We start from the raw sequence: 27,477 nt of genomic DNA, 5'->3' as shown, positions 1-27,477 counted from the left end.
ACGAGGTTTTCATTCGGCACGTTGAAATCGGAACACCTCGCCCACAGCTTCATCGATTGCGATTTGACAGTTGTAAATTGACAGCCAGATCTAAGGTGTCCGTGTCAGTTATGGCTGAAATACTCACTGGGAATGCTGATGTTGATACTAAACTAGAAGAATGGCTGAGATGGGACAAAGTAAGTGAGCTGTCACTAACGTTATTTCTGTCAAATTTGACGAATTGTAAACATTTAAACATGCTAAGGCATGATGATTGCAGTGATAAAACTGATGCAATACAGTCTAAATGCAAATGAAATAGACCATACTATTTATTTTAATGTTATACCAATAAAATGCCAACTATACGTATAAACAATGTTTCATATTTAGCACATCAAAATACTGTTCATGTACAGTCTGGAGCCTGGAGCGGATCGGGCACCTGTTAACGTTAATTTATCAGAACTGTCAAGACATACATGTACAGTGTACGCATACTATATGTATATTTGCACAGGGTCCGTGAAATATAAATGACATGTCCTTTTTAACCTTTTGTCCATTGTCTCTCACGGGACAGTGCATAAAGACTATCCTCGTCAGCAGCTAAAGGGAGACAACTCAAACTAAACATGGGAAATCAAAGTACTGAAAGTATTGAAATTTACTTTATCACATTGGATTCATGTATTTTTCATTTCATAAAGAATTCTATTATAAAACGATCAAATTAAATACTAATAACTACTATTTATAGAATGAGACAACACGAAATGAAATATCAAAGCTAGCTCAAGATGGTGATGTGGAATCTTTAAAGAAGCGTCTTCTTCATCGTATGGAGTTTGGAACAGCAGGTGTGAACATAATATGTTTTAAATTCAGCGAGTAATTCATTATCATGAAATTGCAAGAAAAATTCCAAGTTTTAATGTTGACAATTATTTATTCTTTAAAAATTGGAAGTATGGTGGTTATATGGTGTTTGGATTTAACTTGCTTGTGTAATATCAATATCTTGTTAATATTTATTGAAAATGAATAGATTCAGAAGTCTTTATGATCATCATTAACTTTTAAATGTGCTAAGAACCTTTGGGTGCAAATGAGGAATTAATGACAATAAATTGTTCTTGGATAGGTTTACGAGCCAGAATGGGAGCTGGTTATAATATGATGAACGATCTGACAATCATACAGACAACACAGGTAAGTATTACTGACATCATCCAGCAGACGAAAATAGAAAAAAAATAATATCCATTCAATTGTTCAGTATAGGGTTGAAACAAGCATCATCTTTATTCAAATGTTCATTTTCAGGGTCTTTGTAAGCATTTGCTTCAGTCCTGTTCAACGGCACGTACAGATGGTGTTGTGATTGGGTATGATGGACGGCATAACAGTGACAGGTACATCAATGTTATATATAATTATGCTCAAGAGGTTATCTTTTACCAAATCTCTCATCTGTATTTATCTTTATAATCTGCTATATAACCTATTCATGTGACCACACATCTATCCTTCTGTCATCCCTAAAATTATCTTGTCAAGGTGCTACTCTATTTTATGTATTCCTTTTAACTGAAGCTTCTTTTTAGCCCACCATCATCAGATGGAACCTATCGGTCAACAAGATGGCCAACAGGCTGCCATTTTGGATTTTGATAGTCGAAGTTGTTTGTTACTGCTATTTCTCAGAAAGTGTTGAAGAGATCTGTCTCAAATTTCATATTTAGGTTCCCCTTGGGCCTTTGTATTGCATATTGCATTTTGGGACTGAAAGGTGAGCAAGATGGCCGACAGGCCGTCATCTTGTATTTTGATAGTTGATGATTGCTATTGCTATTTCTCAGAAAGTACTGAAGCAATCTGTCTTAGTTTTATATGTACATGTAGTATGTTTGAAAAAGTTTGAAAAGCAGAGAAAAGATCCCTCTTTCCATTGTCAGACATAGATCATTCTTTGGTGGGTGCCAAGATCCCTCTGGGATCTCTTGTTTATTCACATGATCACCTAGGCAAGTTAATATTTATAATTACTAGTTACTGTGATATACATTTTGATTTTTGATCTAAAATGTACATGTAAATCAAGTAAAATGTTTGTCTGGGCTCTTTCTGATACCACATGAATAATGTTTCTTTGACTTGCATTATATTATTTGACCTACACCAATTTTGAAATCAAAAGAACTTTTTATCATTTTGTTATGAATTTGTTATTTTATTTATTAAAGGTTTGCAAAGTTAGCAACTGCAGTGTTTATCAATGAGAAGGTGCCAGTTTATTTGTTTTCTAAGATGTGTGCCACCCCCTATGTGGTAAGTAATGGTCTCAGATGTATCACTCACCATTCATCTGAATATATTGGAATTTTGAGTGTCTTCAATCTTATATGTGCCAAAACTGGTTGAAAATTTTGACAAATTATTTTTTCTTCAATACTCCATTGAAAAAAAAATAGAAAATAATTCAAAAGCACAGTCAGAAATGAATGATGCCTTATAAGTACACATAATGTTTGCACTGTAAAAGATACTAATTTTATGCTTTATGTATATTTAGATGAAAACATATCACTGAAGTCACTTTACAATTACTATTAACACTGGAAAATGTGAAATGAAATTGTAGACTACAACTTGGCTTCTTGGTTGACACATTGTATTCATTTTACTGTACTGTAGATGTAAAGATAATGACTTCTGGCAGCATTGCATTTTGAGCCCTTATTTGTCTGTGTAAACCTATACTTTGTAAATATTAATGAAATTCTCAAAATGATGTTAATTTTTGGTGGTGAATGATAAACAGGAAAAATGGAAAAAGTGGGGAAAATTGAAATAAAAAATCAGGATAGCGGGATATAGGGAAAAAACCTTGTGAAACATGGGGAAAATTTGTTGAAATACCTTGATAAAGCATTGAATTTTATAACTTGCTTTGATTTATTAAACTGTGTCCTATCAGCAACAAGCTTATATATTAAACTCTTAACATGAGAGGCATGAAGGAAGCTAAACAAACAAACCAATGTTAACATATAGTTTATTCATTGTTTTCTTTCAAAAATAAATGAAGTTTTATGTTGGAATAGGTCCAATAAGCATCATTCACGGTGAATTACTCATAAAAACAAGCACACAACTTGTGAAAGGGATCTGAAAGGGTGTAAACATGACTTGAATTTCACTTATTGTCCTTGAAAAAAACTTGAAAAAGCCTAGAATTCTGGTTCAAAAAGTAGTGGAAACCCTGAATGTATGAAGAGGTCTTCTTGATTCGTCTGTATGAAAATTACGACACTTAAACCTTTTACATCCTTTAAGCAAATTCTACCCATTTTGTATGATTTCTACATACATATTATTTGTAGGCGTATGGTGTGCTGATGTGTAAGGCAGCGTGTGGAATTATGGTGACAGCTTCACACAATCCAAAGGAGGATGGACGGCATAACAGTGACAGGTACATCAATGTTATATATAATTATGCTCAAGAGGTTATCTTTTACCAAATCTCTCATCTGTATTTATCTTTATAATCTGCTATATAACCTATTCATGTGACCACACATCTATCCTTCTGTCATCCCTAAAATTATCTTGTCAAGGTGCTACTCTATTTTATGTATTCCTTTTAACTGAAGCTTCTTTTTAGCCCACCATCATCAGATGGAACCTATCGGTCAACAAGATGGCCAACAGGCTGCCATTTTGGATTTTGATAGTCGAAGTTGTTTGTTACTGCTATTTCTCAGAAAGTGTTGAAGAGATCTGTCTCAAATTTCATATTTAGGTTCCCCTTGGGCCTTTGTATTGCATATTGCATTTTGGGACTGAAAGGTGAGCAAGATGGCCGACAGGCCGTCATCTTGTATTTTGATAGTTGATGATTGCTATTGCTATTTCTCAGAAAGTACTGAAGCAATCTGTCTTAGTTTTATATGTACATGTAGTATGTTTGAAAAAGTTTGAAAAGCAGAGAAAAGATCCCTCTTTCCATTGTCAGACATAGATCATTCTTTGGTGGGTGCCAAGATCCCTCTGGGATCTCTTGTTTATTCACATGATCACCTAGGCAAGTTTATATTTATAATTACTAGTTACTGTGATCTACATTTTGATTTTTGATCTAAAATGTACATGTAAATCAAGTAAAATGTTTGTCTGGGCTCTTTCTGATACCACATGAATAATGTTTCTTTGACTTGCATTATATTATTTGACCTACACCAATTTTGAAATCAAAAGAACTTTTTATCATTTTGTTATGAATTTGTTATTTTATTTATTAAAGGTTTGCAAAGTTAGCAACTGCAGTGTTTATCAATGAGAAGGTGCCAGTTTATTTGTTTTCTAAGATGTGTGCCACCCCCTATGTGGTAAGTAATGGTCTCAGATGTATCACTCACCATTCATCTGAATATATTGGAATTTTGAGTGTCTTCAATCTTATATGTGCCAAAACTGGTTGAAAATTTTGACAAATTATTTTTTCTTCAATACTCCATTGAAAAAAAAATAGAAAATAATTCAAAAGCACAGTCAGAAATGAATGATGCCTTATAAGTACACATAATGTTTGCACTGTAAAAGATACTAATTTTATGCTTTATGTATATTTAGATGAAAACATATCACTGAAGTCACTTTACAATTACTATTAACACTGGAAAATGTGAATGAAATTGTAGACTACAACTTGGCTTCTTGGTTGACACATTGTATTCATTTTACTGTACTGTAGATGTAAAGATAATGACTTCTGGCAGCATTGCATTTTGAGCCCTTATTTGTCTGTGTAAACCTATACTTTGTAAATATTAATGAAATTCTCAAAATGATGTTAATTTTTGGTGGTGAATAATAAACAGGAAAAATGGAAAAAGTGGGGAAAATTGAAATAAAAAATCAGGATAGCGGGATATAGGGAAAAAACCTTGTGAAACATGGGGAAAATTTGTTGAAATACCTTGATAAAGCATTGAATTTTATAACTTGCTTTGATTTATTAAACTGTGTCCTATCAGCAACAAGCTTATTTATTAAACTCTTAACATGAGAGGCATGAAGGAAGCTTAACAAACAAACCAATGTTAACATATAGTTTATTCATTGTTTTCTTTCAAAAATAAATGTAGTTTTATGTTGGAATAGGTCCAATAAGCATCATTCACGGTGAATTACTCATAAAAACAAGCACACAACTTGTGAAAGGGATCTGAAAGGGTGTAAACATGACTTGAATTTCACTTATTGTCCTTGAAAAAAACTTGAAGAAGCCTAGAATTCTGGTTCAAAAAGTAGTGGAAACCCTGAATGTATGAAGAGGTCTTCTTGATTCGTCTGTATGAAAATTACGACACTTAAACCTTTTACATCCTTTAAGCAAATTCTACCCATTTTGTATGATTTCTACATACATATTATTTGTAGGCGTATGGTGTGCTGATGTGTAAGGCAGCGTGTGGAATTATGGTGACAGCTTCACACAATCCAAAGGAGGATAATGGTTACAAGGTTTACTGGGGCAATGGGTCACAGGTAAGGTGTAAAACCTCAGGCAGTCCATTGGCACTGTCTTTCGTCACCAGTGTCTGCTATCTTTTGTCATAGACATTTTAGATTTTCAACCTTTTGTTATTGTTAAAACTGCATGGCTAATGTGATAGTGATGTAAAAGCATGCTTGGACAAGAGGTTATTTAGTTAACCATAGACATTTTATGCTATCAACCATATTTCTATTATTAAAGTTGCAAAGCTAATGTCATTGTTGATTTGATAGATTGCTTGGACAAAAAGTGATTAACTTTGTTAAAATGAAAAAAAGTTTGACCTTCATTCAAGGTTACAGGAGTAAAATTCTCAAAAACCTTTTGAAAACGTTTCTTTTTACATAATGGCCTGTATCAAGCATGGATGAAGTCTATTAAGATTGCTCTGTAGTAATTTGGATCTTGACTTTCATAGAAGCCTTCATACCATGGTCACATGAGACTTCCCTTTTTCAATCTTTGTAGATTATTAGTCCCCATGATAAGGGAATAGCGTCCTGTATACTGGAGAGCCTAGAACCACGCGACACCTCCTGGCAAATATCCGACCTTTCGTCAAGTGGACTGGTCAAGGATCCGTATGCTGATGTTTATAGGGAATATAATAAAGACTTAACAAAACTCGTTCAATTCAGGTAAGTGTAAAGCAAAAATATAGCTCAGGTTTTTCCTGTATACTTCAAGATAAATCGTCTACGGGTACAAGTCCCAAAAACGTAGATAGTAGAATATATTAATAGAACCCACAGTAATAATATTCTTAAGTGAAGTGTTCTGTATTTGCATATTACAGAGTTATCTGCCTTTGCATGTAGGCATTTATTGGGACGTCATATGCTTGCAAGCATAGTGCAATAGATTTTAGGGAAAACAAGGTGAATTTTGCTCACTGAATTATGAAGTCACAAGAGCTACCTACCCACAAGGGAAGTAACTCTGTAATATGCAAAGACAGATTTGATCACCAGAAAACAACCATTATATTGTACATGTTACTGTAGCCTTCCCAGCCACTCAAAATCATTTCATACGCCCATTTGGCTTACGAGGGGTTGTGTGCCCTTAAAAGAACCAAATTGTGATATTGATGGCAGGTTATGGAAAGTTTTCATTCGACTTAGAATGGAAGGGATGCCCTTAAAAGATTCCAACTATAATTTTGATGGTAGATTTTCAAAAGTTTGCTTTAGAAATATAAGATCAAGCTATGCCTGTTTCAGTGATGACACACCGACATTAGAGTTTGTTTACACTGCTATGCATGGTGTTGGTTACCCATTTGTCCAGGAAGCATGTAAAACCCTCGGACATCTAAAGATTATCCCGGTCAAGGAACAGGTAGGTGTGGAATATTGATTAAAACTTAACTCATTTACCCCTGAAAGTTCATAATGAACTGTTCCTGTCTTTTAATTAGAAGAGCTCAAGCATGTCTACAGGGGTAAATGAATTAACATGAAGGATAGAAACCAATGTGTTTAAGAAATTTTTAGGTCATAGTATAGGTGACTGTAAAGGCAAAATAGTAAATTTACTGCTTTTTCAGATTGTCCAGTTTGTAAATGTACATCAAAAATGTATTTACAGTGAATCAACTTTTATTTAGGTTTGGTTGTGATTATCTCTCCTGATTATTCACTACACATTTTAGATATTGATTTTGAATTATATTGATTGTGAATTATCTTCCCCTAAAGTTCAGTATATAAATGCAATAAATAAATATAATGCAAGTTTCATTTTGTTTATATTCAATCTCTAATGTAAATTACCTTTACCTTCCTTTTACATTCCATTTATTGAAGAATAACCTCCCCTTCATGGTTAGTATATTTATAAATTTATATTGAATTAAACCCCTCCCCCCATTCATGGCCAGTACATTTGGAAGTCTACTTTGAAATACCTCCCATTCATGGTCAATGTGTTGGTAAATCTACTGTGATTTCCTCCCTGACAGGTGGAACCTGACCCTGATTTTCCTACTGTAAAGTATCCAAACCCTGAGGAAGGCAAAGGAGCCCTGGCGAGTATTAACAACACTTCATTAGCAAAATGCTACAACAAGTTTATCTGTCTTTTTATCTATTCTTCTCTCTCAATCAACTTGTAAACATTATTATTCTTGAGTTTTTACCAGGAAACCAACTAATATTGACCTTAACCACATCTGTATATATCTTGTAGTGTTGGATTATGATTTTGTTGTTGTGTCCACAGAAACTCGCCATGGCAACAGCTGATGCCAACAACTGTCCTCTAATTCTTGCCAATGATCCAGACGCTGATCGACTTGCCGTGGCCATAAAACTTCAAAGGTCAGCATTCTCAAAGGTCAAAGATAAGCAACTTCATTTGAAAGTTTTAAAGTTGTAATTTATTTAAACTGTGCAACTTTATGAACTGCGTAATAATATGTATTTTTCATGTCATTTCATATTATATAAAGAAGGTAATTAGTTGAGTGAATCTATTCATCAGTTTAACGTTTAGTACTTACGGTACTTTGATTTCTTTTTTTGATTCAGTGGAGAATGGCACATATTTTCTGGTAATGAACTAGGTGCTTTGTTTGGCTGGTGGAGATGGCACTATTACAGACAAAAACACCCAGATACACCAGGTCAGTGTATACCTTGGTTTATATACTCAGATTCAGCAAAGTGTAAATGTTACTTAGCGTATAAACTGTTTGTCAGAGTATTTTTCTCATGGAACTACAGTTTTACCTTCTAAAGCTGGCGTGTTCTTAAAAGATCATCACTTTAAACAAAATTCAGAGAATTACAGGACTGGCTTAAACAAATCCTTGGATCATGATTTTCCTGACTTGAGAACTTTCTATAATTCTTTGTACTGGGACTTGTCGAATTTGAAAATTAACATTCTGGACTTGCCTTAAACAATATTTCAAGTTATTGATAAAATATCTCCTATTACAGCAAAAGACATTTACATGTTAGCAAGTACAGTTTCATCAAAAATCCTTGGCAGCATCGCAGAGAAAGAAGGCTTTTGTTTTGAGGTAAGAAGTTCCTATGGAATATAATACTGTCTTAAACTAATCTATGAAAAGAACACATACGTCTAGTGTTATCATTGTTAGGAGATGTACTGTACGTCAGACTTCACTGTTGGGCTGGTCTTGAGATAGTTTTAGGTATACTGGTGTTTAAAGAGTTGTCAGTCACTTTTTGTGTCACCTGCAACGCAAGGGAGACACATAAGTATAACTATGTCGATGTTGGTGTCAGTGTTGTAGAGGCGTCCGAAAAAAAGGTTTCCTTGAGATAACTTCATTGTCCATATCCAACCAAATTTGGTATCTTGCTTTATATTAATGAGATCTCAGATGGGTTTGATACTGGTTAAAGTCTATTAATATTTACAAGAGTTACTGGACTTAAAAATGCCAGAACAGATAGTTTATTGGTTTCCGTGCAATAACTTATATTTTTATCCGACTTTAATCAAATGTTGTATATTGCTTAGTTGATATTAATGAGATCTAGGATGAGTTTGATACTGGTGTTAACTCTGTTAATATTTGTAAGAGTTACGGGACTTGATTACTTCACCTAGTTATTAATATTTTCAACTGTAAATAACCATTTTTGTGATGTTTTAAACTGCTGTATAGAAGACATATCCACTTTCGTGGAATTCTTGTATTACTCTGTACAGTACAATGGTTTATCCATATCTATGACACTTTGCTTTCTTGTCTGTGTATAAAGACACATAGAGTCCCTGTTTCCTGAGTCCCTTTGTTGGTCTTTATTGTGGGCCTGTATAGTGAAATTTCTTTGTATTTACTGTATTTGCTTAAATAATTGTAAAAAAGTGGGGGGGGGGGGGCTTATTAATGAACCAAAGTTTAAGTTGATGTAAAAGATCCATAAGTTCATGCAGAATGGGATACAATGCTGATGTTAGAGGCATCTCATGTTATAAAACATTGTTAAATCCAAAGAATTGGGGTGTTTATACAACTTCAACTTTTCTCCAGAAGAGGGGAGCAGCACTTATAGGGGGAGGGGGGATAATTACGGTTAATACGGTAACTGTAATGGTATTGTTCTAATTGCTGAAAACTAGATTCTCTGATATTTTCTGAAGGTATGGATGTTACTGCATGTGGTTTTAAGAATAAGTAAAGGTCATGTAAATATTGATGCAATTACACAGAGTTGAAATAAGATACAAATATAAAGGAGGGAAAATTGGAACTGCAGAATTTTATGCAAATAAACAAATTATTCAAATAATCTTTGTGATTAGCTGGAGTACTCTGTTTATGAGTTATTACATCCAATTTAATGTGTGAAGTTTTATTAGCCAAGCAACCGATTGTTGATGATGGCAGACCTGAATAATTTTTGTTTTCACCAGGAAACTTTAACTGGATTTAAGTGGATGGGAAATAGATCTCATGACCTTTTACAGCAGGGAAAGACAGTGCTGTTTGCTTTTGAGGAAGCAATCGGTAAGTTTTATTAATTTACTTACAGAAAATCATTGACTAAACATTTGATGAATAGCTGTATAAACATACTTACGTGTATTTTGGCTCAATCAAATTTTAGCCCAAAAAGCAATCTTGAACAAGTAAGCGCAAGTTGATAATTCTTGATTGTATCATAAATTTCATAATTTATTAAGTATTCAATTTGCGATTATTGCTTGGATTTCTGAAAACAATATGATCCGATCTTAGTTTTACAAATTTTAGAAATGAAATTATCTTTTATTTAGTTTCTATTAATTTAATGATGCGGTGGCCGAGTGGTTAAGATGTCTCAACATATAACCACAAGTCCTCCACCTCTGCGTCATGAGTTTTAATCCCATGTGGGGCAGTTGCCAGGTATTGACCGCTGGTTGGTGGTTTTTCTCTGGGTATTCCTGCTTTCCTCCACCAAAAAGCCTGGCACGTCCTTAAATGACCCTGATAATAGGACGTTAATCTAATAAATAATAATTTAGTTACTAATTAAATGAAAATTAACATCATGTATGTTTGATATGATTAAAACTTCCATGACAATGGTAACTTAATTTAGTGATGCTACCTAATTGTCTCTATCCTGATGTTTGACAGGGTTTATGTGTGGTTCATCTGTCCTGGATAAGGATGGAGTCAGTGGGGCAGTAGTCATGGGCCAGATGGTACTGTACCTACAGAGTCAGGGCCTCACGCTGTACGACCAACTCAACAAAATATACCAGACGTAAGTTTTCACCTCCGGTCTTTTTAACCTAGAGTTAGAGGGGATTTAATAATATTTTAATGCCAAGAAAATTTCAAGATGAATTATGTGTTTTTTTCGGTCACATGTGGTCGAAGTTCATTTCACTAAATGATTATTAATTCATTCACCCCTGAAAATTCACATTGAGCTATTCCTTCATTTGAATTAATTGGGAGAGCTCAAATATGTCTTCAGGGGCGAATGAGTTAATTGAAGTTATTTTACAGGTAAATATATTTTTTTCATTATGTCTTATTTCATTACATAACTGGCCTGTTTAGCCATGTCATACAGCCATGTCATAAATATCGTAAGACACAGGTGTAATAACACTATTATGATGTCACATATACATTTGACGTTATAATCAATATATGATGTTCAAATTAAGTTGCTCTTATATTTCTATAATAAAAGTTATGTTATAAATAGAATCTTACACTCTTGACTGTAATGTGCCACAAGCCTAAAGTCGTTTGATAAATTTCATATTACATAGCCACTCATTTAAGATCCTCTATATATGTTTTACAACATTTCTTTTTTTTTATTGTAATGGAACAGAGACCTTATATATTTTCATGGAAAGCAGTGTTAGTTACGTAATTTATCATAATTAAAAAAGACATTTATTTCACCAATTAAAAAACAATATTGTTTCAGTACTGCATATTAAGGATTGATTGTACCTATTGTAATTACTTTCAGGTATGGATTTCATCTTTCAAGTAACTCCTATTTCATTTGTCATGAGCCTCCTACGATAGCGAAAATGTTTGCTGAGATAAGAGATTATAACGGTACAGGAAAGGTGAGTCGTTTTCAGATTAAATGCATCCACTGATATAATCATTCCTTTGAATGGACATTGGGGAAGTTATGAAATTCTTAACACTATTTGATTTCTTACTACGATAACAAGTTATAATTTCTGTTAGTAAAAAAATCATTGGTTCATATATTTTGTTTTGTTACTCTCACTGAAAGTTGTGAAACCTTTTTTGATTTAACTAAACCTGAGCATTGTGATAAATGTTGTCATTAAACATTTCAGTACCCTGAAAGTTGTGGAAAATACAACATCAAATATATAAGAGATCTCACTACGGGTCATGATAGCAGTCAACCAGATGGGAAGCCTGTAAGTATTAGCATGGTTGTTAGATATCTGTTCTCTTATGACCCTGGTTGTTACTGACCCTCGAGACACCCACCATCATATGACCCTGACTTTTGGCCTCATTGGACCCTGACTGTTGACCTTATATGACCCTTACTGTTGGCCTCATATGACCCTGACTGACTCTGACTGTTGGCCTCATATGACCCTGACTGACTCTGACTGTTGGCCTCATATGACCCTGACTGACTCTGAATGTTGGCCTCATATGACCCTGACTGACTCTGACTGTTGGCCTCATATGACCCTGACTGTTGGCCTCATATGACTCTGACTGACTCTGACTGTTGGCCTCATATGACTCTGAATGTTGGCCTCATATGACTCTGACTGACTCTGACTGTTGGCCTTATATGATCCTGAATGTTGGCCTCATATGACTCTAAATTTTGGCCTCATATGACTCTGAATATTGGCCTCATATGACCCTGACTTTTGGCCTCATATGACTCTGACTGTTGGCCTCATATGACTCTGACTGTTGACCTCTTATGACCCTGACTGTTGGCTTTCTATGACTCTGACTTTTGACCTCATATGACCCTAACTGTTGGCTTCCTATGAATCTGACTTTTGACCTCATATGACCCTTACTTTTGGTCTCATATGACTCTGAATGTATGCCTCATACAACCCCGACCTTTGTCAGGACTCACCTTCTGATTTGATACTGGAGTGGATAACATTCTCAACAGCATTTACTTAGCAAAGTGATATTCTAATCAATCAGATTTCAATCTAAGACTTCAAAAATACCTTTGAAAATAAAATAAAATTTATTACATGATTTCATTATTGTAAAAGAGCTTAATTTGAACTTATTAAGACAGCACCCAGCTGTATCAGAAGTAGAACTAGATTTCACTATCTAAAACCTAGCTTTGGTGTTGCTTTTATTTTTACTTTTTTTTCTGTTTAAAAAAGACATAATTTTGTAATTATTGAATTACGAATCCTACATTAATATTATATTATTCTTGATCCATCCTTCAGCTTCTTCCTGTGAGTAAATCTAGTCAGATGATAACCTTCATGTTTGAGAATGGCTGTGTAGCGACCCTCCGTACCAGTGGAACCGAGCCTAAAATCAAATACTATACGGAACACCGTCCTGATCCTGGGCAGGGGTAAGTGTAAACAATATACATGTACTGTTAAAAAATTGAAAGTTTTTGTGACTTGGACATTTTTTAATATTTCATTTTTTCTTAAATGTAAACATGTACTATCTATCCACTTGTGAACATATGGAAGTGCTGCTTGTGAAATATAAACAGTTTCACTATTATATAATAGATGCAGGGGCCGCGGTAGCCGAGTGGTTACGATGTCCCGACATAACCACAAGCCCTCAACATTTGGGTTGCGAGTTTGAATCCCATGTGTGGGTACTATGTCTTTCCCCCACCAATAAACCTAGCACGTCCTTACATGACTTTGGCTGTTAAACCAATTTAATAGATGCGTGGAAAATTGTCACACTGCGAACACTTTGACTTTGTGGCCAGATTATGTTGTAAACTGATATTTCAATAGATTGCTGTTGTTTCAATACAACTACTTGGTTCTTTTCGTACAGAACCAATTTTCAAATTATTTGTTCTTTCCCATGTTTGTGCTCAGTATAATGCTCTGATATCTAACTTTGCAGAATGGATCGTGAAAGTGCTCAGGCGGAACTGGATGATATGGTTCAATGTATCATACAATACTTCTATCAGCCAGAAAAGTTTGGATTTATTGCACGTTCCAGTTAAGTGTGTTAGTCAATCCGGAGTACTGCTAGTATTTATACACTCAGATATTCTTAACAAGAGGGAGATGTGTAGAGTTACATAATTACCGTTAGTTTTTAGTATATTATCTACCAACTTATTCTAAAGGCAACTTAATTAAAATGGAAATTAATGTCAAAATAAATTTTCGTGCCTAACAATATGGCGATTTTCACAGTTTACAGGGATATGTTTCTACTTCACCTTTGGTAAGAACATTTTCACAGCAATTAATTTTTTGAACTTTTCTTATTGATGTCTTTTTCTACATTATAATAACTAATATAAAAGATATTTGTCTAGTCTATCAAATACATTGAGACTCATGGTGTCTGAAAAGTGATGTTTTACCAGTAGTTATTATGTATAGAATTAAGAATAATAGAATTTTGCATCCTTGTAACTTGACTGCTAGTAAATGATTATCATTTCTGCTGTATTATAAAACTATAATAAATATTTGTTATCTTATGATATTTACATTTTGCCACTGCGACTCCCATTACTCTAATGATAATCGTGATCTGCGTTATGAGCCAATAAATGCAGCCTAGACTTGGTGCAGTAATATCTTAATAAATGGATGTTGGTCTTTTTTACTGAAACCATGTTAGTCTGCGCAGAAAATTTGACCAGTTTGGTTATGAAACTTATAAAAAATATCTTTTAAACGTGAAAGTTAATTGGAAAGCTATTAAAAACCTTGAAATTTTATTTTGTCTTTTATTTTGTATAGGGACTATTTTTATCACATTGAACTTGGCTGTTGAGTTATTGCTGAAGCGGGAAATTCAAATGTTCACTCGCATCTAAATTATGTTTTACCTTGAACTAGAACGTAAAATGTAAATATAACAATTAAAGGATTGTTAAATTTCATTTATTGGAGATATAAATGCAATCTGGGTGGCAGATAAATATTCACCTAACGGGCGCTATTCTTTTTATCTGCCACCCAAATTGCATTTATATCTCCAATAAAATGCTAACAATCCTTAATATACATTACATTTCTGTATTCCTTGTCTACAGCAAAACTTTCTGATTACGCCTCAAGTTATTTCAATGTGTATGATATGAAAAAAATGTATCATATCAATGTTACTTGTTATTATGATATATATTGTTAGTATCAATTATACATTTTCTTTGTGATATTGATGTGGAAATGTACATCTAGGTATTAATATTAAGTACAATGTACAGACAAAACTGTCAATAAAAACCACCATGTAGGCTAACACAAAATTATTTTTATAGCCAAAAGATCCTTATACACACGACAATTCGCATAGAAATTGACTATTTGGGACTCCAAGTATGGGATCTTTTTAAGTAAGTGGTCTTTATATAGATATGGTCGCTAGGGCAGGTTTCAATGTTTTGGTCATCACCACATTGCGTATCGGATTAGTCCCTTTTTGGATTGATTCATACATTTTTTTTTGAATGAAATTAAATATAGCAGTGTTATTGCAAGCTAAGTGCATAACATTACGTGACTGTTTTGTGAAATGTTCGATTAGGCAGTTACAGACCTCAAACTAGAATAATGTTTGAAATTCAGTATAAATTGGAATGTTTTTGATATCTTTACGAGTGAGTGATACGTACAGACCCTAAATACCTTTTGTTTCATTTCTAATCTTTATTGTGAGGTTGAATTACATGCAAGTCTATCTGTGAAACAAATGCTGAGTCTGACACTCAATGTGAAAATGTTTGATTATAAGATTTTATCTTATTTACGATTTAACTTACCCATTGATTTTATGTCTTGCCGAAATTGTTATAATTTAAAAGTAAACCTAATACATTGTATTATATTTTAACAAAAGTATACATAGACTACCAAAATTGATATTGCTTAGATGGCATTTAATGATACCATACTATTTTTCGTTGGCATATGATATTTCTTTTTCACGTGTTCCAGTCTTTGGTATTGATCATTCCATATACCGCAATTCGCATTAATTTGATTTATCGATCTTACTTTTGTTTGTATATTTTACCCTTGATTGCCTCATGACAGGTCTTAATAGTATATCGTTAAACACGTGTAGCAGCTGGAATGTTTGCTATTTTATTGTTTGCTCAAGTTTGTACTTTCTGAATTACTTGTTTGAATCTCAATAATGTCATTATTACTAAGTGTATATTTTATTAGGATTTGTTATGAGAGCACTTACATCAATGTTCATGTAATGTAGGACAAACTGTTTTATTAGCCCACTATCTTAAATAAGAATTTCATTGACGAAGCAAGGACTTGTTTAGCACCAAAATCCATATGCAGTAAAATGCATCATGGTTTCCATATTTGTTAAGAATAATGCGACTGCAAACCATTTCAGGTTGTATGGGAAGGGGTAGAAATGTATGCATTATAAATCTATAGAGAGGTCATACGGATACTTTAGCTGATAATTCAACATTTTGCTTTAAAATTGTTTTGGTGGTGTATCAAGTTAAAAGTATGCAAATTTGATGAAGATGCATCATTTTATAGTATGAATATCCAAATATAATCCAATTTGATAGGCTATTATTGAATTTTATTTCTTGTAACTGATATTCGTATCATGTGTATTGTCCGTGTATTACTATATGTATCGCTCGGGATTTATATTAAAGATATACCGTTCTCAATAAAAGACTCGATCTTTTTTTAATTTGTGACACGAAAGTGTGCTCCACAGTTTGCAAAAACACGGCATTTTACCACTAACATCTTAGCGAACGGATTCTTTCATTTTCACCTCTGCGAACAAAGCTCGACAATTTCTTCATTTGCCCAATTAACTTTAGTTTTAATTGAAATGAAACAAATAGTTGGTGATTAATGCGATCATGCCGAGTATAACACAAGTGTTGTCTTTGTGAAATTTATTTCTCTTTACTGGATACTTAGCACATGTACAATGATCATTCATTCATTTACTTAGTAATTTCAAATATCACTGTATTAAACATTGGATTTTTATGCATTCTTCAAAGTGAGAATCGCCTTTCGATGTATAACCTTGATTCATTAAAATTTCTGGTCACTAATAGCCGCCCTGCGTCTTGATGTTACATATGATGAATACGTTATACCGTACATTTTAATATTTGACTAGTACGCTTATTTACGAGGGAAAAGTTGAACAACTCAGACTGGCTAAATTGTTTGTCCCTATCAACGTATGTAATGCTCATATGTTGAAACATAAATTGAGCAAACTGAATATGTAAATGTTCAGTCTCCCTTTTCATCTACGTTAAGTCGATTGGTTCGCTCTTTCAAAAATACCAAGCCTGGTACACACAGGATGATTGTACCAAGAAGCGTCCATCCTTCCCACGCCGTACCTAAAATGGAGATTTATCGCAATATTAAATATTTCCTTTTAAGCACATACCGTAAATAACGGGAGATAAAATTTCGGCGTGCGATTAAAATTAGCATTAAATTAATGGAGAAAGTGTTTTAACACAAGTAGAAAACAGTTGCAAATCGCGAAAATCAAACCACAGTGAAAAGATAGTTGGGGAAATAAGTCACGGCGAATTGAAAAAAAAAGTTGAATTGCAGTACTGTCGACACCAGATCAAAGTACCCCATTTATAAGGTGCCAATATACAAATGTTCCATTCTAACAGAGCCGCCCTGTTCAAAGACTGATAAGATGCTGAGTTTAAAACATATTGATGATAGCAAGTTACCGAGATACATTTTACTGACAATAAAATATACTGTGTAGCCGCTTATTTTCGTAGGTAAAAATAAGCATATATAGTTTTAACAAAAAAAAAAAAAAAAATCCCAATACATTTATAAAACAATACACCATTTAAATATCGCATATCATTTCATTACCTTTATAAATTTTACATGAATATGACACTCACATGAAGCGAAAGACGCTCACTCTTTCGATACGTATGGTCTTCATACTTTACTAGCGTTTTGATATTGGTCTAATGTACTTACCAATGTCGGGAATGGTTTGGATTGCTAGAAATATAACGCTGACTATATTGTTGACTAAAGTTAAAACAAAATTTGTGATGCCTTCTGCCACTGGATACGTTGTTTCGCAGGCCATTTCGAAATAGACGGGCGTCGTAGCGGTTAGCGTAGCTGCTCCTACCACAGTTGATATATGAAGAGAAACTGAAAATGATCAAAAATTAATTTCAAAAGCAATATTGTAGCAAGAAGGTGACTTGAAAAGTAAACTGCAGTGGGTCCTTGACGAAGGATATGTAGCCGAAAATTAGTAGAGTTGTTTCATAATATTCATATCAAAAATGATTATATTATAAAAATAGTGAAGAACAACCGTAAATTGTACAACGACCAATAGAGTTAGAATGTCATATAGATATTTGCAATGGTCAAATATAAAAAATCAATTATGTTAAATAAGTAATCAAGAAAAAATATTTGTAATTTTTAAGATTACCAAGATCTTTGGAAGTATAACGATTACTGTCTATAGTGAGAGTTAATTTGCTAAAGTTCAAGACGTATTTTGTGCATTGATATATGCTATGTGAAACAGAATCATGACTTGTACGAATTTGGAATACAAAATTTCGTTTTCACTCTGATAAATATAAGAGTACGTTACCATACGAATCTGGAAGCAAGCCAGCCAATAAGAGGTTCATCCACAATGCAAAGGCACCGCCCGTCAGGTATAGACTAAGCAGGATAACTTTCTTCTTCTTGGAGAATACATCTGAAAATCTAGTCCATAAAAAGAAATAACAATTATGACCTTTCAAAGTGACGTCATCTTGAAAAATAAAGTATTGTATGATAATAACAATTATGACCATTCAAAGTGACGTCATCTTGAAAAATTAAGTATTTTAGTGAGTTCATAAAGTCTGTACAAGTGTTGATAAGAAAACAATCATCTTCTATTCTGTATTAATATATTACACAGTTCTCTGCCCTTGCGCGTAAATATTGATTGTGATGTCATTTGTTTGCGAGCTTTATGTCATACCTTTGATATAAAACGACGTGAAATTTGTTCAAACGATCATGACATCACAATGAATACCTAATCGCAAGGGAGGTAACTGTAATATGAAAAGACGAAGTAGAGAGATCTGGTGGCAGCCTAATCCATAAATAGTTGCTAATGTACATGTACCCCAACTTTTTGTGTCTAAGCATGATGTGATGATGTTCATACTTAGCTATGATTAGAGATAGGACAATTCCACAAACTACTGAATACAATCCGATCAGACCAGCCTCGTTCTGAAACAGATAACAGACGTGTTAGTAAACAATGGCCAAGTGATGGAGATAATCACGAAAAGAAAACGCGAACATTTAAAACATAGGATGTATCGTTGATGAGAGAAAAATCTACGTAACTAAGTGAGTTACTGAATCAACATGAGCTGAACCCTTTATACGAAGTACATCAATTTTCATTTTAACAAATATTTAAGTGTGTCCTCTGTAATGTGAAGCGGAGGACTATTACATGATAACTGTTTAACACGGTAGCGACATCGCGATACAAGACATCTTATATCTATGATGTGGTGAGGTTTGAGGACGGTGATGTGATGGGTTTTACCTCTGATATGATATGATATATGATGAGGTTTGAGGACGGAGATGTGATTGGTTTTACCTCTGAGATATGATGAGGTTTGAGGACGGAGATGTGATTGGTTTTACCTCTGAGATATGATGAGGTTTGAGGACGGAGATGTGATGGTTTTACCTCTGAGATATAGTAAGGAGTTTGAGGACGGAGATGTGATGGGTTTTACCTCTGAGATAGGTGAGTTTGAGGACGGAGATGTGATGGGTTTTACCTCTGAGATATGGTGAGGTTTGAGGACGGAGATGTGATGGTTTTACTGAGTTTTACCTCTGAATATGTGGTTTGAGACGGAGATTGATGGTTTACCTCTGAGATATGTGAGGTTTGAGGACGGAGATGTGATGGGTTTTACCTCTGAGATATAGTAGAGGTTTGAGGACGGAGATGTGATGGGTTTTACCTCTGAGATATGTAGGTTTGAGGACGGAGATGTGATGGGTTTTACCTCTGAGATATGGTGAGGTTTGAGGACGGAGATGTGATGGGTTTTACCTCTGAGATATAGTGAGGTTTGAGGACGGAGATGTGATGGGTTTTACCTCTGAGATATGTGAGGTTTGAGGACGGAGATGTGATGGGTTTTACCTCTGAGATATAGTGAGTTTGAGACGAGATTGATGGGTTTTACCTCTGAGATTAGTGAGGTTGAGGACGAGATTGTGGGTTTTACCTCTGAGATATAGTGAGGTTTGAGGACGGAGATGTGATGGGTTTTACCTCTGAGATATGGTGAGGTTTGAGGACGGAGATGTGATGGGTTTTACCTCTGAGATATGGTGAGGTTTGAGGACGGAGATGTGATGGGTTTTACCTCTGAGATATAGTGAGGTTTGAGGACGGAGATGTGATGGGTTTTACCTCTGAGATATAGTGAGGTTTGAGGACGGAGATGTGATGGGTTTTACCTCTGAGATATAGTGAGGTTTGAGGACGGAGATGTGATGGGTTTTACCTCTGAGATATGGTGAGGTTTGAGGACGGAGATGTGATGGGTTTTACCTCTGAGATATATGTGATGGGTTTTACCTCTGAGATATGGTGAGGTTTGAGGACCATTTCTAATACTCCTGGCCACGCTCCCAATATACCGACAGACAAACCATATGAACAGGCGATCACCCAGAACACACCATTCCTGGGCGATATAACAACAAAGATATTTATAAAATATGTACCTAAATACGATCACATACATGCATTATATCATTGGTTTTGAGAAGATCTTGCTATTGGCGGAAAAATTAAGATGACGAAACAGGAGTAAAACTTATGTATATATATTTCACTTCTCCCAAAATCTCAAGGCGTATTTTCAAAGTATTTCATTCACATCAAGCTATTAAATAAGTCGCTTACTTACCGTAATAATGTTTTGCAGCCCTGGATGAAATTTAGCCTTTCAGTCGAAGCAGACTTGCTGGGAGGTTTGTGCGGCTTGGCGGGGAAGTACAATAACAAGAGAAGGAAAATACCGATAGCCCAACCAAATTCTGTAACAAAATAAAACGCATATTAACTGAGAGCACTAGACAGCAGAAACATATGTACGCAAATCTTAGCAATGGAATACGTTCAGATTTGAAGCGTTAAAATGACACTGGTGTAAGCCTTTCGTTACTTCAAAGGCAATATCACACACAGGAGATCAACTACGAGTTACTTTACATGTAAAACGTATATGACACAAACTCTTTAATTTAGAATGCAAAATATTAGGTCGAATAAATGAGCTTTGGCAAAGTATCAACTTGAGTGCTGAATCGCAGACAAAATTTATAATTGACGCCTTTTACTTACCAGTATATAGCAGTAACATGATCTGATTTTTCTTTTTGAGACTTGATTCCTCCGGCAGAGAAGCTAGAATAAAACAATGAATCAATTCAAAAGCTTTAATGTAGGGTAAATTCATAAATAGTAATATACCAAATAGTAACCATCTAGAAAAAATACCTCAAATTTAGATATAATCTTTTCATGAATGACTTGATGAAGCTAATGTCTATATAAAGTTTTACGATTCGGTCAAATTTAGTATATTGTATTTGTCCTTAATTCTCATCTTGATACAGTAATACCTACCTTAATGTCCACCTCTGTATAAAGACCAACTGCTTAATAAGATACTGTTTCTAGTGTCCCAAATGACATTTTCAACTTAAATCAACCTAAGTATAAATACCACCTGGCTAAAACGACCATTTTTCATTTGTTTCTTGGGTTTTCTTTATAGAAAGGTTTGACTGTATATCTGTAATTTAGGAACGCATTGCAGTCATAAAACTACAAACCAATAAAGGTTTGCAGCGATTTATTTTCGCGACCTGATGCCTTAAACGTGTCCACAGCGATTTACTATGGGGGTTAAGATTCCTGTGATTCAACTCAACAAGATTATGCTTGAAATACATTGTATTTCGCTTATTAAAATTAGCTCTTTCTAACCCGTGTGGACTTTGGTTGTACGAGAACATGATTAAGTTAACAATATGCATCATAGCTAGGATCACATGACCCCAATCAATGGAGAATAATTTTGACTTGTAAAACGTCAACCATCTTAAAAGATGTAATGCAAATACATAGTAATACTCACAGATATTTCCCTCAACTACTTCCGTTGTATTTAACCAACTATTCAAGTGTCCTTTTGTACCACTGAAAAATAATTGAAAAAACCCTTGGCAATGACATTACATCATAAATAGAAATAGATTTGATGAAAAACACAATTACCAAAATTTGTGTTGTAAATACTCATAATTTCATCAATATTTCTTACGCAACCATTTTGATGTTTTGAATATCACGAATTATAAAGTTCAAAATGCAGTTTCCGAAATATGGACATTGTTCAGTTCTAAATGGAAATGAAAAAAGATAACAAATGAACTTGATGTTCGAAGCAGTATAGATTTACTTAAAATATCATTTGATTGAGACATAATCATTAGTCATGTATCCATGCTTAAATGCAGCGTGTGTGAAAAAGTTAAAACGATTTAGTAAGTAGAAAAATGGTATCTACACAAGTCAACATAACATCGTATTCTACCCAATAAGTGCTCATCGCGTTTAAAAGATTGGAAAAAAAGAAGAAAAAGTGCTTTATAAGACGAAATAATTTGCAAACAAATATCAAAGTAATAACACGTTGCAAACAATAACACAATAGAAATTATCTTAGAAGTACTTACTTTTTGTCGTCCGGTACCATGAATGGGCCTAAAAATACATAAACAATAGTGTTTATAATGAATCTACAAATATACGAAATCTTGCTAATATGGGACTTACTTATAAATACAAATTCATAAAATTCTTTCATTTTGGGCCTACAAATGCATAAAATAACTTTGTAATGTTGTCTAATTGATGCTATAGCGGTAAACGTACACATATTCGAGCACAAGCTAGCACAATGGTGAATTTGAATGCATTAAATAATTGCTACAGAAAAAATACTAAAACAATATTACAGCTAAACTATGACAGTTGATAGTAAATCAAGTTTGTATAATCTTATCTTTGTGAGTGATCTTTACTCACACGAAAATTACCTACTTTCAGATGACTTTTTGGTAGCCTAACAACCGTAAAACACTCTAAATACGATATCATTTCGTCAACAATATGGACTCCTCTTGAGAAACAATTTTCCTGAAGTCTGGAGTAAAGTAAGACATTTTCAGATATTCTTGAACTAGCTTTAATGACCCTCTTTCTCTGTTAAATTGAATAATATGTTTGATAGTGCGACATTTGATTAATTAAATTTTCATTACTTCATATTGGGCACTTGGAACTGTCCATCCTCAAAGTAAAATCTCTGTTGACTTTGAAAATCAGATAAAAAACCCATTTCCTTACTACTTTATTCGCAACAAATATCTAACCCAATCATTAGGCCCGAATTGATGGTAATTACGCACGTCAAGTGATAGAGAACTTCCCCAAATCAGTCGTTGGATATGAGACCGTGATCAGGTATCACAAATATTTTGTTTTGTTAGTCGTTTATAGATATAAGAATGAAGTCAATATGTTTCTTCGTCAATTGCATTGACACATTGTTTACACTCGATAAAATATTTACAAGATAATTGCTTGTAAACATGTTTGTTTTCATTTTAAATTTTTTCTTTAATCTTGTTTATTATAGGGAGTCTTTGATAAAGTCAGATAATAACAGTTAACGATATATCGAGATACGATAAAGGAAACGCTTAACGCCCACTTTGTTGTTAACGCACTATTAAAGTTATTTAAAGATTCCGACGAAAAACAGATTAAAAACATTACTGGGACAATGAATGGCATTTAACATTTTACTACAAAACAACTTTCTTCAGCGGATATTTATTTTCGCGATTTTCATAATAAAAAAATCGCGAAGATATACATTCACAAATCTGAAAAGTAACTGGTAATTCCTATATATCAGTATTGTGTTTGAGATGTTAATTTATACAGATAAACTTCAGGGAATTTACTTGGATCGCGAAATTCGCGAAAGTAAATCGCACTCAAAAGAAGGTTGGTCTACAGTATCGATTTAACACCAATTAACCTAAAATGAAACTTCTGCAAACAAGAATTCATTTGTACATGAGGTGCATAAAATAGACCAGTCACCGATTGTCACAAAAATTCATGTAATTGTAATTAAATATTACAATCTAATTAACATTACACTTATGATAATTCTGATCCATTACGATGCTCTACGATGCGATCCGATACACTTTTATTGTATTGTTATGCATCGTAGTGAAGCGGAATTAGAGGTCTACTTTTAATTAAATTGATAAACAGTTCATGCTGCATACAGTAATTCAACATATGTTTCTTGTAGCAGTTACATTGTTAATAAAGTATTGAAGTATTGTAAACAATAAGTATTGTATTCAATAGAAGTTTCCATGAATTTATAATAATGTTATTTTCCGCCAACGTAAATATCTTAGAATAGAGTGGATCGATCGACCAGAGAGTTAATCTGTATTTGCTGGAACACATCTAATTCCCCGCATCGTAATAGAAAATAGAAAATCGCGAAAAATTGTCTTCGCAAAATTTAACAACTATACTGTATGTCATATGAATACATACCTATTACAAATGACATTCCAATTCCCGCCAGATTGGCCACTGTTGCAATGGCTGTTGATAGGGTCCTCTGGTGCGGCGGAAACCAAGCGGCGGACAAAACAGGGGGTACCCCCATGCTGACAGGGGTTCCGATACCATTCAGGAACTGACCAATCCCCGCCGTGATCTTTACATACGGGGACTTGTCTGTTATACACCTGACACCAGCTCCAAGCATCATGACGAAAGCGGTTAACACACATGCCCACCGTAGACCTGTAAGAATAATATATATTTATTATGAATGTATTTTTGCATTTGCTTGGGATATATAAAAAAGGAACAGCATTATGATCAGCTTACACTCTAAATTTTTCTTGTATAAGTCTATTTAAACTAATTTCTATTATTGAATCTTATTCCGTGAAACACATTTCTACTCTATTTTCTCTATGAAGTCATTACGACGTTACATCAAGCGATGAGAGGCAATATCATTTTTACTTTTGAGATTATAAAACATCAAGGTAACAAAAATGCACGTTGCAAGCAAGATTGGATTATCAGGAGTAATACAAAAAAGTAGTATAAAAAACTAAAACAATTTTTCCAATAGCACACTGTAACCAAGACTTTCATTGTTTCTAGTAATGTCCTCAAATCATGCAGTTTCGATATAAAAAACTATTTACTCTAAGCTCATTTCCTTGTTATGTAAAAACCTATACAATTAAAAATGCCATTAATTGTTATCATTTCGCAAGCGATTAGAATGAATGAAAAATCACCGCGAAGATGTTTCAACTTCAAGAACAATATAGCTGTTTAACAGTAGTGAAATTAAATCTCAATGAAAAAGTCGTTAGGTCTGAAAACGCAAACTTATCTAGTCGCTCAAATTTTAGATAAAAAATGTGCGAAGACGGAGATACATATATATGGAGATACATGTGATTAGTAACAATTGCAAAAACAAAAACTTTAAATTGAAAACGATGCTTAGACTACCAAAATAAAGGCAATATTGATAAATTTCTCTAGAAATGTAAAGCATATATCCACGGTTTAAAATTATCCCATCTTGGTCCTCCTGTTTCAAGGCCGATTAACCATTCCATCTGCGCTTGGAGTTCAGTTATATCAAAGAAAAACGATGATCAATCGATACATGCTATTTTAATAATCAAAAACATTATTCAAGCAATGCATAGTAAAAAAGACTGAATGCACATATTTCTAAAAAAAAAAGATTATCTGAAGCGTGTCACCATACTAGAGTATGACGTCACATGCGCGGACTTGTCTGAATGGCCTAAAATTCCGCAAAAAATAACGTACAAGTACCAAACAAACCGGACAAGATAGAAAATGCTATCACTGGGTATCAAGTGAGATTTTCCTGTTCGAGGTGTGAGAAAAAATATCATGTACTAACCTTTCTCGTCCACTATCCAGGAAAACAAGAACACAACAAGTAGAAAAGCTATCGGTCCTAAATCAGTCAACAAGGCTGTATCGCTATCCTTCCATCCGAAAGCCTGGTGACTTGAAGTTGCTATAGGTCCCCAAGTATTCCATAGCATTGCTTGAGTTAGGGTAAGAAGACAATACACCAGTAGAATGTACCATCTCCGTTTGTACACATGAGTCTCTACGCAATCCTTTGAAACACAGACGTTGTCTGATTCAGATGCTTTAACTGATGTGTCGACAATGAAGCATTCGTTGGTAAATCCTTTCTTATTGCAGTCGTTGACATTGTTGTTCTCAGAGAAAGATAAATTAACCATAGTACCTGTCTTTAATAGATCACCACTTTATCTAATTCTTTGTAATGTGACAGATGCGGGCTTCATGCAACATAATTCGAAGGCATTGCTAGACTACAAGTAATACTTATCCAAAAAGGCAGAAGGAAGTGTAGGCGGTAAAGAGAAAAGGTAAGAGATCTACGTGTGGATTTGATCCGCAGCTATAAATGTACTCATAACTAATCTAATCAGCTGGGAAGGTCGATATCCCGGAGCATCTTAAGGATGCGACCTTGACCACAGATGTGATTTTGATACTGAGGTCAGATTGGTGATGTTTCTCACGTTAGAATATTTAACTAGGGTAAAATTATAATGTAAGGGTATGGGTGTCAACAATTAAAATTAGTGTATGAATGTTAACAAATAACGTTACGGCAGGGACGTCAACATATAAAGTTAGGGGAGGATGTCAACAAATACACTAAGGGTCGGATATCAACAAATAAATAAAGTCAGGGTAGGGATGTCAACAAATAAAGCCAGGGTAGGGATGTAAACAAATACAGACAGGAAAGAGATGTCAACAAATAAAGTCAGGGTATGGATGTTAACAAAAAAGTCAGGGTAGGGATTTCAACAAAAAAGTCAGGGAAGGGTTTTCAACAAATAAAGCCAGAGTAGGAATTTCAGCAAATAAAGTAAGCTAAGGGATGTCAAATAAGGACAGGGGTATCAAACATTTCATACAATAAATTTACTGAGAGTAAGGATGTTACTCAATAAATAAATTAAAGGTAGGGATGTCAACAATTGTCTACATGGATTTCAAACTCGGAGTAGGGCTAGTAGTAATAAGTCGGTAAATCTTGTACCATACTTGGTCGGGTGATATAATGGCCTTTGATGTTACGTCTTTATCGGACGATGTGAGATCAAACGCTGGTATAGGCAGTAGATATACACTGTATGACATTATCGTCTGAAGTACGAGCGTCGTGGTGAACTATTTGGTTATGTATAATGCAGATACAAAATGTGTATATCCATAGTCATAAGAATTAGTTATCACAATAAAATGTTTGCGTGTGTTTGGCCTTAATGTATTTAAGCTATACGACCATGTTAACATGTCATAATAGCAAATATTTAAAACATAACAGATGCTCAACACGAAATCGGTATACTTAAAATATTATTTCCTAAAACGATATAAATTATCTGAAATAAAATTATTCTTGAAATATTGCAAA

The 27,477-nt window shown here is 34.1% G+C and overlaps 2 protein-coding genes across 2 annotated transcripts; one reads left to right on the top strand and one right to left on the bottom strand.

Moving 5' to 3' along the window:
* The first annotated feature begins 8 nt into the window (after positions 1-8).
* On the top strand, positions 9-16,415 carry LOC138328084 (phosphopentomutase-like). The gene is made up of 18 exons (XM_069274698.1): positions 9-179; positions 743-842; positions 1,127-1,194; positions 1,309-1,397; positions 2,229-2,313; positions 5,431-5,538; positions 6,017-6,186; positions 6,772-6,889; positions 7,512-7,577; positions 7,772-7,869; positions 8,080-8,174; positions 8,494-8,576; positions 9,944-10,037; positions 10,653-10,782; positions 11,512-11,614; positions 11,858-11,944; positions 12,977-13,110; positions 13,635-16,415. Exons 1-18 carry the CDS (start codon positions 111-113, stop codon positions 13,738-13,740), a joined length of 1,803 nt encoding a protein of 600 aa, XP_069130799.1. The 5' UTR covers positions 9-110; the 3' UTR covers positions 13,741-16,415.
* A 217-nt stretch (positions 16,416-16,632) lies between these two features.
* On the bottom strand, positions 16,633-27,200 carry LOC138328085 (solute carrier family 49 member 4 homolog). Its single transcript, XM_069274699.1, has 11 exons — positions 25,909-27,200; positions 24,495-24,749; positions 22,580-22,607; positions 21,979-22,040; positions 21,180-21,242; positions 20,743-20,872; positions 20,409-20,517; positions 18,954-19,021; positions 18,378-18,496; positions 17,735-17,917; positions 16,633-17,112 (listed from the first exon to the last, which is right to left on the bottom strand). Exons 1-11 carry the CDS (start codon positions 26,261-26,263, stop codon positions 17,000-17,002), a joined length of 1,485 nt encoding a protein of 494 aa, XP_069130800.1. The 5' UTR covers positions 26,264-27,200; the 3' UTR covers positions 16,633-16,999.
* Positions 27,201-27,477: the final 277 nt, after the last annotated feature.

The sequence above is a fragment of the Argopecten irradians genome, chromosome 7 (genome assembly GCF_041381155.1).
Source record: "Argopecten irradians isolate NY chromosome 7, Ai_NY, whole genome shotgun sequence".
Taxonomy (NCBI): Eukaryota; Metazoa; Mollusca; class Bivalvia; order Pectinida; family Pectinidae; genus Argopecten; species Argopecten irradians.
This window is presented reverse-complemented; position numbering and strand designations above follow the sequence as displayed.